Raw genomic sequence first — 20217 nt, forward strand, 5'->3', positions numbered from 1 at the left:
TTTTATGGGTACATAGTAGATATGTATATGGAGTACTTGAGATATTTTGATACAGGCATATAGTACATAATAATCACATCAGGGTAATTGGGGTGTCTATCAACTCAAGCATGTATCTTTTGTGTTACAAACAGTCCAATTATACTCTTTCAGTTATTTAAAAAATATTTTTTAATTATTTAAAAAAATTTTTTGTGGGTACATAAATAGGTAGGTGTATATATTTATAGAGTACATGAAATGTTTTGTTTTGTCCAGGCACCGTGGCTCATGCCTGTAATCCCAGCATTTTGGGAGGCCGAAGTGGGCAGATCACCTGAGGTCGGGAGTTCGAGACCAGCCTGGCCAAGATGGTGAAACCCCATCTCTACTACAAATACAAAAATTAGATGGGCCTGGTGGTGCATGCCTGTGATCCCAGCTATTTGGGAGGCTGAGGCAGGAGAATCACTTGACTCCGGGAGGCAGAGGTTGCAGTGAGCCGAGACTGCACCACTGCACTCTAGCCTGGGTGACAGAGTGAGACTCCATCTCAAATAAAAAAAAATGTTTTGTTTTAATACAGGCATACAATGTCAAATAAGTGCATAGTGAAGAATGGGGTACCCATCTCCTCAAGCATTTATCCTTTGAGTTATAAACAATTCAACTGTATTCTTTTTTTTTTTTTCTTTTTGAGACAAAGTTTCACTCTTGCCGCCCAGGTGGGAGTGCAGTGGCATGATCTCAGTTCACTGCAACCTCCGCCTCCAGGGTTCAAACGATTCTCCTGCCTCAGCCTCCCCAGTAGCTGGAAGTACAGGTGTGTGCCACTACGCCTGGCTAATTTTTTGTATTTTTAGTAGAGACAGGGTTTCACCATATTGGCTAGGCTGGTCTCAAACTCCTGATCTCAGGTGATCCACCCACCTTGGCCTTCCAAAGTTCTGGGATTATAGGTGTGAGCTATCACGCCTGGTCCCAATTATATTCTTTAAGTTATTTTAAAATATATGAGTAAATTATTATTGACTATAGTCACCTTATTGTGCTATCAAATAGTAGTTCTTATTCATTCTATTTATTTAAAATTGTAAAATTAAATTATTATTGACTACAGTCACCCTGTTGTGCTATCAAATACCAGATATTATCCATTCTTTCTATTTTTTGTACCCATTAGCCATCCCTACTCCCCCCTCCTCCCTCCACTACCCTTTCCAGCCTCTGGTAAACATCCTTGTATTCTCTATCTCCATGAGTTCATTATTTTGTTTTATTGATTGATTGATTGAGATGGAGTTTTGCTCTGTCGCCCAGTCTGGAGTGCAGTGGCGTGATCTCAGCTTATTGCAACCTCCACCTCCTGGGTTTAAGAGTTTCTCCCACCTCAGTCTCCCAAGCAGCTGGAATTACAGGCGCATGCCACCACACCAGGCTAATTTTTGTATTTTTAGTAGAAATGGGGTTTCACCATATTGACCAGGCTGGTCTTGAACTCCTGACCTCAAGTGATCTGCCTGCCTCGGCCTCCCAAAGTGCTGAGATTACAGGCATAAGCTACCATGCCTGGCCGAGTTCATTGTTTTACGTTTTAGATCCCACAAATAAGTGAGAACATGCAAAGTTTGTCTTTCTGTAGGTGGCTTATTTCACTTAACATAATAACCTCCAGTTCTGTCCATGTTGTTGCAAGTGACAGGATATTATTCTTTCTTTTTATGGCTAAATAGTACTCCATTGTGTATATATACCATATTTTCTTTATCCATTCATCTGTTGGTGGGTCCTTAGGTTGCTTCCACATCTTGGCTATTGTGAATAATGCTGCAATAAACATGGGAGTGCAGATATCTCTTTGATATACTGATTTCCTTTCTTTTGGGTATATACCTAGCAGGGGGATTGCTGGATCATACGGTAGCTCTAGTTGTAGTTTTGTCAGGAACCTCCAAATTGTTCTCCATAGTGGTTGTATTAATTTACATTCCCACCAATAGTGTACGAGGGTTCCTTTTTCTCCACATCCTTGCCATCATTTGCTATTACCTGTCTTTTGGATAAAAGCCTTTTTTTAAACCTGAGGGAGATGATATCTCATTGTAGTTTTGATTTTCATTTCTGTAATGATTATTGATGTTGAGCACATTTTTGTATACTTGTTTGCCATTTGTATGTCTTTTGAGAAAATCTATTCATATCTTTTGCCCATTTTAAAACAGGATTGTTAGATTTTTTTCCTTTTGAGTTGTTTGAGCTCTTTTCTAGTTATTAATCCCTTGTCAGATGGACAGTTTACAAATATTTTCTCCCAGTGTGTGGGTTATCACTTTGTCGATTGTTTCCTTTGCTGTTCAAAATCTTTTTTAATTTGATGTGATCCCATTTGTCTATTTTTGCTTCGGCTGTCTGTGCTTATAGGTTAATACTCAAGAAATCTTTGCCCAGTTCAATGTTCAGAAGTTCCCCAAAATGTTTTCTTGTAGTAGTTTCATAGTTGGAGGTCTTAGATTTAAGTTTTTAATCCATTTTGATTTTATTTATGTGTATGGCGAAAGTTAGGGGTCTATTTTTATTCTTCTGCATATGTATATCCAGTTTTCCCAGCACTAATTATTGAAGAGACTGTGTTTTCCCCAATATATGTTCTTGACATCTTTGTTGAAAGTGAGTTCACTGTAGGTATGTAGATTTGTTTCTTGGTTCTCTCTTCTGTTCCATTGGTCTATGTGTCTGTTTTTATGCCAGTACCATGCTGTTTCAGTTACTATAGCTCTGTAGTATAATTTGAAGTCAGGTAATGTGATTCCTCCAGTTTTTTTTTTTCTTTTTGCTCAGAATAACTTTGGTTATTCCAGGTCTTTTGTGGCTCTATATACATTTTAGGATTTTTTTTTCTATTTCTGTAAAGAATGTCATTGGTATTTTGATAGGGATTGCATTCAATCTGTAGATTGCTTAGGGTAGTATGGACATTTTAACAATATTGATTCTACCAATCCATAAACATGAAATATCTTTCCATTTCCTTGTGTCCTCTTCAGTTTCTTTTTATCAGTGTTTTGTAGTTTGCATTATAGAGATCTTTCACTTTTTTTGTTAATTGCTAGTTATTTATTTGTAGCTATTGTAAGTGGGATTACTTTGTAAATTTCTTTTTCAGATTGTTCACATTTGGCATGTAAAAATGCTACTGATTGTTGTATGTTGATTTTGTATCCTGCCACCTTACTGAATTTCTTTATCAGTTCTGATAGTTTTTTGGTAGAGTCTTTAGGTTTTTCTGAATATAAGATCATGATCTGCAAACGAGGCTCATTTGACTTTTTCTTTTCCAATTTGGATGCCTTTTATTTCCTGTCTGATTGCTGTGGCTAGGACTTCCAATACTTTGTTGAATAACAGTGATAAAAGTAGGCATCCTTGTCTTGTTCCAAATCTTGGCAGAAAGGCTTTCTGTTTTTCCCTGTTCAGTAAGGTACTAGCTGTGGGTCTACTGTACATGGCTTTTCTTGTGTGGAGGTATTTTCCTTCTATACTCAGTTTTTTGAGAGTTTTTATTATGAAGTAATGTTGAATTTTTATCAAATGTATTTCCAGCATCAATTGAAACGATTATATGGTTTTTATCCATTATTCTCTTGATATAATGTGTCACATTGATTTGTGTATGTTGAACTGTCCTTGCATACCTGGGATAAATTCCACTTGGTTGTGATAAATGATTTTTTTTGATGTGTTGTTGAATTTGGTTTACTAGTATTTTGTTGAGGATTTTTACATCAATGTTCACCTGGGATATTGGCCTCTAGTCTTGTCTTGCCTTGTCTTGCCTTGTCTTTTTTTTTTTTTTTTTTTTTGATGTATGTGTTTGGTTTTGGTATCAGAGTAATACAAGTGTTGCGGAATGAGGTTAGAAGTGTTCCTTCCTCCTCTATTCTTCTCAATAATTGGAGTAGGATTGGTATTAGTTCTTCTTTAGATATTTGCTAAAACATCTAAATTTAAGCAGTGAAGCCACTGGTCCTGGGTTTTTCTTTGCTGGGACACTTATTACATCTTCAGTCTCATTACTTATTACTGGTTTATTCAGGTTTTGGATATTTTCATGATTCAATCTTGTTAGGTTGTATGTGTCTGGAAATTTATGCGTTTCTTCTAGATTTTCCAACATATTGGCATATAATTGCTCATAGTAGCCTCTAATGATCCTTTGAATTTCTGTAGTATCAGTCATAATGTCTCCTTTTTCATCTCTGATTTTATTTATTTGAGTCTTCTCTCTTTTTTTCTTAGTTCAGCTAATGATTTGTCAATTTTGTTTATCTTTTCAAAAAACCAACTTTTCATTTTGTTAATCTTTTGTATTCTTCATTTCAGTTTTATTTATTTCTGCTTTGATCTTTATTATTTATATTCTACTAATTTTGGGTTTGGGTTCCTCTTGCTTTTCTAGTTCTTTAATATGCATTGTTAGATTGTTTATTTGAAGTTTTCCCTTTTTTTTGATTTAGGTGCTTATAACTATAAACTTCCCTCTTAGTACTGCTTTTACTGTATCCATATATATATTTTCATGTTAAGTTTCATTCACAAATATCTTTGTTCTACTGTGCTTTTTCTCTTGTCTGGATTTTGTAAAACACTATTTGACAATTGTTTTAGGTGGTGGAAAATTAATTTAGTCAGTGTAGAAAAGTATCTGTGAGCTGCCTTCCTTTTAGAGACTATGCTTAAAAATGCTTATAACAGTAACAAATTTTCCTTAGCTTTCTTTAATTTTTTTCTGAAATAAGTAAATGGAGATATTTTTGCTCAAGTTGTCACCAGTTGACTGATATTGAGATAAAGGTAGTAAATTCAATTTGCTAATTCAAAAATACTGGAGATTCTTTATTCACTGTATGATAAGTGTCGTACAGATTAACTTTCCCTGGCTCAGGTCTGTGGCTCACCACTTGTTTTTGTAAATAAAGTTTTTTTTTTTTTTAACATAATTGCACTCATTTACATATGTTCTATGACTCCTTTGACAGTCCAAGAGTAGAGTTGCGTAATTACAACAGACAGTAGAGCTTTTACATCCTACAAGGCCATATGGCCTCTTATAGAAAAAGCTTGCAGATACATGAGCCACTGCAGATACATGAATTATTGTTGTTATCAGTTATGTGTGTGTGTTGGGGGGCAAAGGGCATTGAGTGTTTTAAGATCTTCTTTCTTTGCATTTCACCTCTCTTCAGGATCCTGTATCCCTGACTATTGAAGTAACATTCTACCTAATGGAGTTTTGACCAACAGTCATTGTGAACCTCATCTGTAGAGTAAATTTTTGTTTATTACCTGATCTCAGGTACATTTGGTAATGAGGCAATCATTTATATTCATATTTGGTGATGTGTGATACTCTTAGATAAATCCAAGTAGTTTGAGACATTTTGGTATCTTTTCTTATCTCATTTCTAGGTACAAGACATCTGCTTCAGCCATGACTGTCGCTGGGTTGTGGTCAGTACTCTCCGGGGTACTTCCCACGTTTTCCCCATCAACCCTTATGGTGGCCAGCCTTGTGTTCGTACACATATGTCACCACGAGTAGTGAATCGCATGAGCCGTTTCCAGAAAAGTGCTGGACTGGAAGAGATCGAACAAGAACTGACGTCTAAGCAAGGAGGTCGCTGTAGCCCTGTTCCAGGTCTATCAAGCAGCCCTTCTGGGTCACCCTTGCATGGTAATTTTCTCTGTCTCCACTGTTGTCTTGAATCTTCCTTCCCTTTGTCCTTACTTTTACAGATCTGGGATAAAATTAAACTTGTTATAGTCTGTTCATGTAAAAAGAAGATCTTAGGCTTATATGAAATTCTTAATTATTAAATCATTTAATAAATTGGAGCCGGTATCATAATGGTGATCTTTACCATGCTATTTTAACTCCTGTTTCAATATATAAGGGATATTTGGTATCATATTTATGGAATATAAAACTTGGAACTATTTTTATAACTTCAGAGAACTGAACCTCCTTTTTACTTATCTCTTTCAGAACATTCTATGTTCAATGGGACACTATAATTTATTAAGGAAATATTCATTGTTGGAAAGAAATAGTCATGGGTAATGTGTATTTTAGATAGAGCAGCATTTGCTTTTTTTTCTTTCTTTCTTTCTTTCTTTTTTTTTTTTTTGAGACGGAGTCTTGCAATGTAGCCTGGGCTGGAATGTAATGGCGTGATCTTGGCTCACTGCAACCTCTGCCTCCTAGGTTCAAGCAATTCTCCTGCCTCAGCCTCCTGAATGGCTGGGATTACAGGTGCCTGCCACCACGCCTGGCTGATTTTCTGTATTTTTAGTAAAGATGGGGTTTCACTATGTTGGCCAGGCTGGTCTTGAACTCCTGACCTTGTGATGCACCTGCCTTGGCCTCCCAAAGTGCTGGGATTACAGGCGTGAGCCACCGTGCCCGGACTGCATTTTATTTTAAAATGGGATTGGCGGGATTTCTGCTGTGTATCTCAGTAATTTATCTTAGAGCAAGTAGCTGTGTAACCACCATCCCAATCAATAAATGGAACATTATTGGAATCTCTCTTTTGCATACCTTCTCCATAACATTAAACCACAATTCTCATTTTTATGGTAACCACTTCTTTACTTTTTAGAATAGTTCTACTCCTAAGCAAGTGTCCTTGAACACTGTTGTTTCCATTTTATGTAAATGGAATTATAGAGTATGTATATTTTGATATCTTCGGCTTCTTTAACATTGTATTTGTGAGATTCAGTTATGTTGTTGCAGGTAGGTTTAGTTCATTTATTTACAGCTCTCATTTATTCCACTGTACTTCTATTTATTTATCCTTTCTACTACTGCTGATGCACATTGCATGGTTTCAGGTTTGGGGATAATATGTGTACTAATTTTTGAATGGAAATTCTTGATCATAACGTAGTTGAATCTTAACCTTGATAAGTAACACTGGAGTGGTTGTACCGTTTCATTCTCACTAGAACGACAGAAAACGTTGACATTAGATCACCTTTTCTGGAGCATTGCAGATTTCCCTTGATGGGTGACCATTTTAGGTTTTCAAGATTGGGGAATCTTATATAGAGAGATTATGGTTACCACAGAAAGTCACTGTTATTTTATTAATTGACCTGAAATTCACATAACGTAATATTCACCATGTAAATGTGACAGTACATTCATAATGTCGCGCCACCACGACTTCTGTTTACAAAAACATTTTCCTCACTGCAAAAGGAAACCACATATTCTTTAAGCACTTACTCCTCATTCTTCTTTCCCCTAATCCCCTAGCAAACACCACTCTCTGCTTTGTAGACTGTTAAATTTACTTGTTCTGTATACTTTATATAAGTATAATTATGGAATATATGACCTTTTGTTTCTGCCTTCTTTCATTTAGTATGTTTTTGAAGTTCATCCACATTGTAGTATACATTAACACTTCATTCCTTTTTGTGGGTAAATTATATTCCATTGTAGGAATATAATGCAATTGATCCGTTCATCCACTGAGGTACATTTGGGTTGTTTCTACCGTTTGGTTATTGTGAATAGTGCTGTTATGAATATGTGTGTACATGTATTTGAGTACTTCTTTGTAATTCTTTTGAGTATGTACCTATCCTAATTTGTTTCAGCTTCTATACTGACCTCATTACACATTCTTTTGTAGTATCCGATGAATTCCACACACACACACACACACACACACACACACACACACACACACTGTAGGAAGCTTTAAGATAGACTGAAAAAATATAGATAAATGTTATCCTCGGGACTTTTGTAACTCAAAAAAAATGGGACCTCTTTTTACTTATGAGATCATACTTTATGCTTTGGTTCTATTATTTTTAATGAAAATGATTGTTATTCATGTGTATTTAACTTAACCAGTGACCCATGATATTTAAGGTTGAAAGTTTTTAGAATCAGCTCTAGATGCAAAGGTCATTGGGAACTAAACATTGAGTATACGTGGACATAAAGATGGGAATAGTAGACACTGGGGACTCCTGGAGGGAGGACAGTGGGAGGGGGTAAGGGTTGAAAAACTACCTATTGGGTACTATGCTCACTACCTGTGTGACAGGATCATTTGTACACCAAACCTCCGGGACATGCAGTTTACACATGTAACAAACTTGCACATGTGCCCCCTGAACATAAAATAAAAATTGAAAAACAATGCTTATATTTCAAAAAAGTATATAGAATTTTTATAAAATAAAATTTAGAAAGCTATGAGATATTGATATTTTCAGCTATTTGCTAGACATTTTATTTCAGACTTAACTAGTTACATTTTTTGGTATTAGTGTTAAAATTGTGTTCTGTATGTAGGTGTGTAGTATAGGTTCTTGGGGGCTTTTCTTTTTGTGTTAAATGTTTTTCATAACAAAGTTTTACCAAAATCTTTTGGCAAAGAGATTCACTGTACACATGGAGCAGCTAGGTCAATAAGAGAAACCACAGATATATTAGTAAATTAAGAAGGATTTGTGATCCCTACATTTATATGTCTTTGGAAAATATTCCCTTGAGCTTCTTTTTTGTTCTTATTCTTGCTTCTTTATTCAGCAAACCGCATAAGAGGTTTTTGTGTTAGGCTTCGAGCATTATGTGCACAAAAGATTGTGGTCATTCCTACCCTCATGGATCTTCTTATTCCATGGGAAAAGACAGATATTAAATGACTGCGAACAAATATCTTTCAATATACTTCTGTTGAAGGTCGCAAAGTGCCAGTCAATGAAGGATTTCATCATTTGTGAAAGGAGAGTAGTTAAAGAGCAATACTACTAGATTTCCAAGTCAAAATATATTGTTTTCTCTCAGCCTTATTGCTTTCATGTCTCTCCTCATGTTTTTTGCAGAAATCTCAAAGAGGAGAATCCACACTGTCCGGCTGTGCTGCTGTACTTAAGATTTTCTTTTGAAAGCAAGGAATTTCCGGCAGCCTATTCCTCCTGATAGATAACACGTGTTAAAATTTTATTTCCAAAATTTCCCTCTATTCCTCTGTGTAGTTTTTCTCATTTTTGAAGCATGGACTTTGGAGTGATGGTCATTTTTCTTCATGTTTTTTTTGTATCTTACATGTCATAACAAAATGGGCATTGTTGTTGGTTAGTTCTAAAAATGATGTATTTACAGTTTGTGTGGGTAAACAGTCTGATGCTGGTCAAAAACAATGTAAACCATTGAGCAGGGAGGGATTCATCTTGAAAATGAATCATGTTTTGGCGGTGTTACCGTTGTTTGTCTGTGCTCTTTTTAGCCAAGTAAAGGAAACTGTTAAATAACAGTTGATATAGGGGTATTTCCTTTTTACTCTTTGGACCGAATCCAGTTTAGGTTAGGATTATTTTATCTATTTGCCAATTTTTTAACTTTCCAGAGGATGTTTATTTATTTGAAATATATTCTTTATAAATATCTCTTCCATTTCCTATCTTGTTGCCCGAACATCCACTTAGTCTAGTTGAGGAGTTCTTGTGATCCACGAACAGGATAGGAAAAAAGTTTACATCTTTATATTCACTATCCTTTAACCAAAAGTAAGCATTTCCTTTTTATTATGAACATGGAAAATACGTGACAAAAATATTAACAGTGCTTGTGACACTGTTACCAATAGAAAATGCAGAGATACTCATATCACTTTATATATGAAATATATACCTTGAAGTATCTTGCATTATTGAATATATTTTAAAATATTGTTTTTACTCATCACTACTTTGAAATTATTATGATTATATAATATTTTAGTATTAATTGATTATATACATTACTATAACACTTTATTTTTAATATATTGATAACTACTTCAGTATAGTTCATTTTCTTTGTAATTATATGTCTTTTTCCCATGCCTTGTAAGTATTATTCTGGGAAACATTCTTCAGGCTTCCCCAGACTGTCCAAATAGTCTGTGATACAAAAATAGTTAAGAATCCCTGATCATCATTTTTTCCCTCATCTGTATCAGTAATTTCTAACAATTTTTTACTATCACAAGCACTTCCTTTGTTAACTATAAATATGATCTGCCAATTTTCTGCTTAAGATCTTTGTGTCTCACCATATTCCTAGAAGGTTAGAAAATGTCCTATCTTATTTCCAGCTTCTTGTCTAACCATACCTAGATTTCTGTACCCTTTCCTGAATATGCCACATGTATTTATTTTTTGATAACTTTCCTATTTGCAACTTTTCTTTATTTGACGTTATTATTGCCTCTTTGAATGCCTACTAAGGAAGCTGAAATATTACTGCCTCTCTTAAGCCTTCTTTTGATTTTTATCATCTTTTTCAACCTTGGTATTGGTATGCTCTGCATACTTTTATCATATTATAATATGCAGGTTATTCATTGACATGTCTAGGCTTCCTATTAGATTGACTTCTGTGAGCACAAAGTCTTTTTGGTGTTTGTATCTTGGCAGTTGACATAGATTCTAAGGCCTTTTTTATTTTTTTGAGATGGGGTCTTGCTCTGTCACCCAGGCTGGAGTGCAGTGGCGCCATCTCGGCTCACTGCAAGCTCTGCCTCCTGGGTTCAAGCGATTCCCCTGCTTCAGCCTCCTGAGTAGCTGGGATTACAGGTGCGTGCCACCATGCCCGGCTAATTCTATTCTTTTCTTTTCTCTTCTTTTTTTTTAGACTGAGTATTGCTCTGTCTCCCAGGCTAGAGTGCAGTGGTGCAATCTTGGCTCACTGCAACCTCCACCTCCTGGGTTCAAGCGATTCTTCTGCTTCAGTCTCCCAAGTAGCTGGGATTACAGGTGTCTGCCACCACGCCTGGCTAATTTTTGTATATTTAGTGGAGACAGGGTTTCACTATGTTGGCCAGGCTGGTCTCAAACTTCTGACCTCAAGTGATCTGCCCACCGTGGCCTCCCAAAGTGCTGGGATTACAGACATGAGCCACCGTGCCCAGCCGAATTTTTGTATTTTTAGTAGGAACTGGGTTTCACCATGTTGGCCAGGCTGGTCTCAAACTCCTGACCTCAAGTGATCCACCTGCCTCAGCCTCCCAACGTGCTGGGATTACAAGCATGAACCACCGCGCCCGACCAGATTCTAAGGCTTTAAACCAGAGTTTTAAAACATCTTTAGAAGTTGTTCTAAGAAAAACAATTTAGATTTAAATAATTACTTGTTAGAATGAAGAGCTTTTTATTCATAGTAACAACTTAAAAAAATTAACATCGCCAAGATGTAGTCATTTGATCAACAACATTAATTAGTGTTTATTGTGTCCAGGCACTGTTCTGAGTTACAGGAATTTAGCAGTGAACAAAAGAGAAACATGTCTGTGTTCCCATGAAGCTACAGAGAAAAATGAGGGAAGGAGAATAGGGAATGCCTAGGGAGGATTGCAATTTGAAATTAGTATGCTTCCCATAGGCCTTACTGAGATGATGACATCTGAGCAAAGATCTGATGGAAGTAAGAGAGAAATTCATATAGAACAGCCTGTGTAAAATCCTGAGGTGGAGTGTGCCTGGAATGTTAAAGGAATGATAAAGAGACCAGTGTGGCTGAAGCACATGGTGTAAGGTGTATAATAGGTGATGAGATCAGAGAGGTAATGAGGGCAGATCACTGTCAGCCTTTCACTCGGCATGAGATTTGGCGGGGGGTGGTTCTGGAGGGCATTGAGAATAAGAGTAACATGATAATACTGTGTTTTGGCAGGACTAGAATGGAGATCTGTATTGAGAACACAGTCTGTACGTGGACATGGGTGGAAACTTAGTTGAGACCTTGAGACCAGTTAGGAGAGTATTGCAAAAAATCAGGCAAGAAAAGATGAGGTTTGGAGTAAGTTGTTTCTAGTGAAGATTGTGAGAAGTCATTGGATTCTTGATATATTTTTTATGGTATGGCCATCAGAATTTCTGGTACATTTTATGTCAAGTATGAAAGAAGAGATGAGTCAAGATGACTAGTAAGACTTTTAACCTAGACATCTAGAAGGATAGGGTTGGTGTCAATTGAAATGAAGAATGCTGTGGATAAAGCAGGTTTTGGGATGGGGACAGGATCAGGAATTTTGGACGTGTTAAGTTTAATATGGTGTCTTTTTGACCTCCTATTGATGTTAAGTAGATAGTTGGTTATATGAGTCTGGAGTTCAGTGGAAAGCAGTCATTTATATAGGGATAAATGTTTGCAATGCATAGATGATAGCTGAAACAAAAATGAGATGAGATCACCTTGCAGGTAAGTGAGTATAAAAAAGAGATGTCCCAGGACTGAGCCCTGGGGCCCTCCAACATTAAGTAGCCAGTGACATACAAAGGAAAACTATATATGAGAAATCCTAGAGGCCAAGTGAATTAATTTTTTTATAGAGAAGGGAATGATTAATTCTACTGATAGATCAATGAAGAACTGAGAAAAAAACAGAAGACTATTAAAATTAGTAATGTAGAAGTGTGATTCCCCACCCTTTTTGGCACCAAGGACCGGTTTCGTGGAAGACTGTTTTTCCATGGGCCAGTGTGGGGAGGGGTGGGAGGTTTTGGGATTAAACAGTTCCATCTGAGATCACCAGGCATGAATTAGATTCTCATAAGGAGTGTGCAACCTAGATCTTTGCATGTGCAGTTCACAATAGGGTTTGTGCTCCGATGAGAATCTAATGCTGCTGCTCATCTGACAGGAGGTGAGCTCAGGTGGCAATGCCAGCTTGCCAGCCACTTACCTCCTGCTCTGCAGCCCAGTTCCGTACAGGCCACAGACCGGTACCAGTCCACCACCTGGGAGTTGGGAACCACTTGTGTAAAAGACATGTGTCTTTGATAAGAATACTTTTGGTGGCACGGTAAGTGCCTGGTCCCAGTGGATTTTAGTAAGAATAGGAAAAGACAGTGTCGACAAGTCTTTCAGGGAGGATTGATGTAAGCGGAAGCCGGAAAATTTAGAGGAGACTGAGGATGTTGCTTCCTTTTTCATAGGGAAATGGGTAGTGAGGATGGGTGCAGGTATCGGAGCTTTGAGGAGAAAGGCAAAGGTAAGAAATAGTCCTCTAGGAGAATAGGCATTCCTTTCACCAGTTAGTAAATTTTTGTTGAATGAATAAAGCATATCTTCCACTGTTATTTGTGCCCTAAGTAAATTTAATTACATGTCTTTGCTTTCCAGCTTCAATACCATGTTTCTACACCTAAGTTACTTCCTCCCTACTTCTTCAGGTACACATTCAACCCCGTCTTTCAAGGCCAGCTTGTGATGTACTTTCTCCCTCTAAAAATAGTGTTGAATTTCATATATTTGCTCCTTCTGTAAACCCTTTATCTGTACTGATTTTTTTTCCACTTTCTACCTATTATTATTATTATTTTTTAAATTTTAGATTGAGTGTACATGTGCAGATTTGTTACATGGGTATATTGCATGATGCTGAGGTTTGGACTTCTATTGATTCCATCACCCAAATAGTGAACATAGTACACAGCTGGTAGTTTTTCAACCTCCCCACCCTTTTCCTCCCCACTTTTGAATCCCTAATGTCTATTGTTCCTATCTTTGTGTCTGTATACACCCAATGTTTAGCTCCCACTTATAAGTGAAAACATGACATATTTGGTTTTCTGTTTCTATGTTAATTTACTTAGGATAATGACCTCCAGCAGCACCTATGTTGCTGTAAAGGACACGATTTTATTCTTTTTTTATGGCTGCATAGTATTCCGTGGTACATATGTAGCACATTTAAAAAATCGAATTCACCATTGATGGGCACTTTGGTTGATTGCATGTCTTTGCTATTGTGAATAGAACTGCGGTGAACATATAAGTGCAAGTGTTTTTTTTGTAAGAATGATTTATTTTCTTTTGGGCATATACCCAGTAGTGGTATTTCTGGGTCAAATGGTAATTCTATTTTTAGTTCTTTGTGGAATCTACAAATTGCTTTCCACAGGGACTGAACTAGTTTCCATTCCCACCAACAGTGTATAAGTATTCTATTTTCCCTGCAGCCTCACCAACATCTGTTGTTTTTTGACTTTTTACTAATAGCCATTCTGACTGGTGTGAGATGGTACCTCATTGTAATATCTCTCTGATGATTAGTGATAAGCATTTTTATATGTTTATTGGCCATTGTATGTCTTCTTTTGAGAAGTGTCTGTTCATGTCTAAATGACCCTTTTAATGGGGTCATTTGTTTTTTGCTTGTTGATTTAAATTTCTTATAGATTCTGGATATTAGTCCTTTGTTCAGATACATAGTTTGTAGTATTTTTTCCCATTCTGTAGATTGTCTGTTTACTCTGTTGATAGTCAGAAGCTCTTTAGTTTAATTAGGTCCCAATTGTCAATTTTTTTTGTTGCATTTGCTTTTGAGGGCTTAGTCATAAATTCTTTGATCAAGCCAGTGTCCAGAAGAGTTTTTCCTGGGTTTTCTTCTAGAATTTTTGTAGTTTCAGGTCTTACATTTAAGTCTGTAATCCATCTTGAGTTAATTTTTGTATGTGGTGAGAAGTAGGAGCCTAGCTTAATTCTTCTGTGTGTATATAGTTAGCCAGTTTCTCCACATCATTTATTGAAGAGTTATATCCTTTCCCCATTGTTTATTTTCATCGACTTTGTCAAAGAATATCAGGTGGTTGTAGGAGTGCAGCTTTATTTCAGAGTTCTCTGTTCTTTTCCATTGGTCTATGTGTCTTATTTTTGCACCAATACTATCCTGTTTTCATTACCATAGCCTTGTAGTACAGTTTGAAATGTGATGTCCCAGGTCAGGCATGGTGGCTCACGCCTGTAATCCCAGCAGTTTGAGAGACCAAGGCTGATGGATCATGAGGTCAGAAGTTTGAGTCCAGCCTGGCCAACATGGTGAAACCCCGTCTCTACTAAAGAGACAAAAAAAATTAGCTGGGTATAGTGGTGTGCACCTGTAATCCCAGCTACTCAGGAGGCTGAGGCAGGAGAATCACTTGAACCTGGGAGCTGAATGTTGCAGTGAGCCAAGATCGCACCATTGCACTCCAGCCTGGGCGACAGGGTGAGACTCTGTCTCAAAAAAAAAAAAAAAAAAAAAAAAAAAAAAAAAAAAAAAAAAAAAAAGAAAAGAAATGTGATGTCTCAGGCTTTGTTCTTTTGGCTTAAGATTGCTTTGGCTATTTGGGCTCTTTTTTGATTCCATATGAATTTTAGAATAGTTTTTTCTAATTCTGTGAAACGATGACATTAGTAATTTGATAGGAATAGTATTGAATCTTTAGATTACTTTGGGTGATAATGGACATTTTAACAATATTGATTCTTCCAATACATGGGCATGGAATGCTTTTCCATTTGTTTGTGTCATGTGTGATTTCTTTCAGCAGTGTTTTGTAGTTGTCCTTGTAGAAGTCTTTCATCTTCTTGCTTAGATGTATTTCTAGGTATTTTATGGATTTTTTTGTGGCTTTTCTTAAAGGGATTGCATTTTTTATTTGCTTTTCAGCTTGAATATTATTGTTGTATAGAAATGCTACTGATTTATGTATCCTGAAACTTTACTGAAGTAATTTATCAGGTTAAGGAGTCTTTGGCAGAATCTTTAGAGTTTTCTAGGTACAGAATCATATTGTTGGTGAAGAGAGATAATTTGACTTTCTCTTTTCCCATTTTGATGCCTTTTATTTATTTCTCTTACCTAATCACTTCAGCTATGACTTACAGTACTATGCTGAATAGGAGTGGTAAGAGTAGACATCTTTGTCTTGTTCCAGTTCTTAAGGAGGAATACTCCAGCTTCTGCCCATTCATTATGATGTTGGCTATGAGTTTGTTGTAGATGGCTCTTACTATTTTGAGTCTACTTTTATTTTTGATGCTACTGATTACTAAGTTAAAACTTCCTTGGTGAGGAAATTGGAGGACCTGGAATCAGACTCCCTGGTGGTAGAATCTATCTTCCATGATTTCCTAACTCTGTAACCTTAGACAAATGATTTATTCTATCTGTACCTCACTTTTCTTTCTGTAAAATTGGAATAATAATATTACCAATCTTATAGAGTAACTATGAGAATCAGAGCCCTTTAAATAGTGTTTGGCACATATCAAATATTCAAACCGTAGTTGCTATCATTAGTATCATTATTGATACTGCTGTTAATGTGAGAGTCTGTAGAACTGATTCATTTTTCATATTTTGGTACAGCACCTGTTATCCAGAAAACAGAATAAATGAGTCATTCACTAAATAGTAAGTAAATTAAATATAATAATTGTGAACTTATTCTTTAAAGGCTTTTAGAACAATACTAGGCTCAATATTGATAAGTTGAGTTGCTACATTGCTACACCAATGTAAACCCAAAAGTGATGGTAGTATTATCATTTTAATTGGTTTTTGCTCATTTTAATTGTATACATCAGGAAATATGGTTTTATAAATCAATACATCTATTCTTGAGCCTTTGCCATTTCTTTATTTTGCAAATTAGTTTTCCATTTTAGGTTCAAAAATATAGAGTTCACTGTGTCATGGGACTTTTAAGGAATTTGTTTTCTTCCTGCAATTTCCATTCAGTTAACAAACAGATCTTGGATTCACTTCTGCAGTTCTGTAGAGTTCCTGCAAGTGTCTCCTTTCCTATTAACTTCTTCATCCTCAGAGGGGGTCATCATTGAGTCACAGCTTTTGGCATCTGAATTCCAGATTCTGCTTTTTCTAAATGGAAGTAGTTGATGAGACTCGGAGACCTTTATACAAAGCCTCTCATTTCTTGGACTTGGAGCCTCCATATTTCAGTAAAGTGCTTTTACAAAACTGGAAGTATCACTTTTCTTTTTAGCATCTGTATGAGGCATTCCTTTTACCACTCAAAGACTCTGTTTATAGCTTTCATTTGATGGTTTATTGTAATTTTAACTTATGTTGATCAGTAGTTTTCTTGATACAGACCACATCACAATTGTAAATACAAAGTAACCACACATTTCAGCCTTATATAGTTTCACCTACTTAAGAGAATCAATGATAATGTGCTGTTTCTTGACTTTTCTTTCCACATCACTGTTTACTTGTGGATTGAAGTTTCCATGTGCATGTTTTAATTTTTGCCAAGAAAAATCAATCAAGTGCACCGTAGCTCTGCTTTAGATTTTATGCCTCATATGACATAGAGTATATAAACAGTATAAACATGTTAAATGGAGAAAAATCTTGTGGGGGGATATCTTAGTTTAGTACCTGGATTTTTATTGATTATGTGTACTTTATTGTTTTAGCTCAAATGCAGTTTTGTTTTTCATTTGTTGTTTTCAAATTTAAAGCTTTCCTGGTGAATTTGTTTTCTCAAATTCTTTTATCACCTTTTTTAAAAAAAATGTTGCCATAACGCTCTGCTAGTTTTGACATTTACTATTTTCTCAAGACAGAGCAGATGAGTTTGTTAGGGAAAGTGGATAGAAAAGAGTGATCTCATAGTACCTTTCTGAAAACAAGATGCTTTCATTTCAGAATCATTAATGGAAGAAGCTATTAAATGAAGATTGTACAGTTGTTGTTTTTAAATAGGTTTTTAAAGAGAAGTTTTAGGTTCTCAGTAAAATTGCGAGAAAGGTATAGATAACATAATTTTGGGGGGAAATAAAATTGCCAGTGGGATATCTTTTAAAGGAAACCTGATATTATATTGCCTCTAAATTATACTTTAAAATTTAGTGCTATGAAAATTAATTTAAAAATATTTTAAACCTAAATAAACTCTATTTAGATATTTTATATTTTTGTGTATTTCATTTTGGATATAACACATTTCTTTTCTCTGTAAGTTTTGCCTCTAAATAAATGCCAGATGATGTAGTTATCCCTTGAAACTAATCCAGAATTTCTTCTTTGCTTTTTACTGCTTGTGGAAATATTTTTACTTTTCTGTGTATTTTTTACATGGGCAAATCATAAACTCCAGATTTCAAAATAGTTTTATTTTTAAATGGTTAATGAGACATGCCTCTAGAGGGCAATATTTTCTCAACCTTTCTAATTGTAATCAAGGCAACCCTGGCATGAACCTGAGGTACTAGGGATGTTAATGTCTTATCAGATCTTAAATAGCCTCTCTTCCTTTTTATTATGTTTTCTGTGATTTATTCTTCAACGTCTTCTTAGATAATTTGACTTTGGAAATATATTACTATCAATTAATATCCCTTCTGAGTACTACATGCAGATACCCAGTTCCTCTGAGTGAATACCATTGATTGAATAGAGGCAAATTTTTTAGTTATATCATTTGAGTATGTGGGGTCATTATGCTAAATGTTTTTTTATTCTCTATGTGTTGCTATTCAGGGACTTGTTATCTGTATACTTTATAATATCAGAGTGATTAAACTTCATTTTTGAGGCATTGAGGCATTATAAGGGCTAATAGTTATCTATTCTTTTCTATTAACATTGACTGGACACTTACTGTTGTTGTTTACCCTTTAAATATAATTTTTATTTTTTATCAAAGAAATATATGCATTTATTATAAAAGTCAAAAATATAATTTTATAATGAAAGAAGGCACTTTTTGGCCTGTCCTCCCCACTCTCAGGTATCATTCCCCAGAGGCCTCTTCTTTCAACTCTTCTGTGTTTTTCTCAGTTGGTTTTTTTTTTGGCCCTTTCCTGGAAATCCTATTACTTGAATAATGTATCTCCTACATTGAGCCCCTAACCTTCTTGTCTATTTTCTATCTTTTTTTAACTTTATGAGAATTTCCCCAACATATCTTTCAGTCTTCTTGTTGCAATTTTATTTCTGCAATCTTTTTTTTTTTTTTTGAGACAGAGTCTCGCTCTGTCGCCCAGGCTGGAGTGCAGTGGCGCGATCTCGGCTCACTGCAAGCTCCGCCTCCCGGGTTCACGCCATTCTCCTGCCTCAGCCTCTCCGAGTAGCTGGGACTACAGGCGCCCGCCACCACGCCCGGCTAATTTTTTGTATTTTTTTTTAGTAGAGATGGGGTTTCACCATGGTCTCGATCTCCTGACCTCGTGATCCGCCCGCCTCGGCCTCCCAAAGTGCTGGGATTACAAGCGTGAGCCACCGCGCCCGGCCTTCTGCAATCTTTTTAATATGATTTTCTTTGAATGTTTCTTTTATTATCACACCCTTTTCTTATTTTATATGTGTAATGTTTTTCTCTCTTTAAGAGGTAGTTATAAATTTTGAAGCTTTTTTGTGCTCCTTTTATTATCCCCTCCCCTCCCCTCCGCTCCCCTCCTCTCCCCTCCGCTCCCCTCCTCTCCCCTCCTCTCCCCTCCACTTCCCTTCCCTTCCCTTCTTTTTCTTTCCTTTTTTTCTTTCCTTTCTTGTCTCCCTTTCTTTGTGTTTTTAAATAGAGACAAGGTTTTGCCATTTTGCACAATCTGGTCTTGATCTCCTGGGCTCAAGCAATCTGCCTGCCTCAGCCTCCCAAAATGCTGGGGATTACAGGTGTGAGCCACCAAGCCCATCTGGAGCAGTGATTTTTAACCCTTGACTGTCCATTATACTTAAGCTAGATAGATTTGAAAAATACTGAGGCCTAGACTCCATCAGACTGATTGAACCAAAACACTGACCTCAGTGATGGGGAATCCTTGATGGATCATTGGCTGAATATTTTTATTTTTAAATTCTATTATTTAATAATTCATTTTTATTTTATTATTTCATTTTTATTCAGCTAATCAACAAATCAATACTAAGGAACTGATTGGAAGCTTTTTTAATGTGGGAAGAGCATACCACCTTATAGGTATCAGTGGTCTATCAGGTAGGAATGCCATTTTATTATCGTACCTCAAATAGTCACTATCCATAGGTCTTTTCACATACACTGGTCAGTTTTCCCACAAAGAAATTCTTCTATCCTCTGTTCAGGGTAGGGTTGGTTTAATAAAGAGTTTCTGGCAATAAACTTAGAAGTTAGTTTTCAAGGAGTTGAAGGAGTTAACATTATTTTTGTCTAGTGATTAGAATAACAAAAAGAGGATTTGGAGAACCTGTTTGCATTTGATTATTGTGTTACTTCCCTAATTAGGAGGACAGTTAAGTAAGAAATTCTGGTCTGGTTCCACTGAAATAAAAATATTTCTATGGAAATCTGGAGATGGAATTTTTAGTTGCTGAAGTGAATAAATGTAAAAACTACTTATTCAGATAAAGAAGTGCAAATGGGTAGAGCAACAAATTTTGGGAAAAGAAGTGAATGTTC

The 20217-nt window shown here is 36.1% G+C and overlaps 1 protein-coding gene across 10 annotated transcripts in view; it reads left to right on the plus strand.

Annotated features, from left to right (window-relative positions):
• Positions 1 to 20217, plus strand: part of BCAS3 (BCAS3 microtubule associated cell migration factor) — a 727466-nt gene that overhangs the window by 318572 nt on the left and 388677 nt on the right. For 8 of the 10 annotated variants that reach the window (XM_055257583.2, XM_055257589.2, XM_055257587.2 and 5 more), the window contains exon 15: positions 5446 to 5710. In XM_055257583.2, the coding sequence (XP_055113558.1) occupies positions 5446 to 5710 (265 nt within the window). Of the gene's footprint in view, positions 1 to 5445; positions 5711 to 19686; positions 19777 to 20217 lie in introns of all 10 variants that reach the window. The other 2 variants (XM_055257582.2, XM_055257584.2) reach the window with 1 other exon arrangement.

This window comes from Symphalangus syndactylus, chromosome 20, assembly GCF_028878055.3.
Source record: "Symphalangus syndactylus isolate Jambi chromosome 20, NHGRI_mSymSyn1-v2.1_pri, whole genome shotgun sequence".
Taxonomy (NCBI): domain Eukaryota; kingdom Metazoa; phylum Chordata; class Mammalia; order Primates; family Hylobatidae; genus Symphalangus; species Symphalangus syndactylus.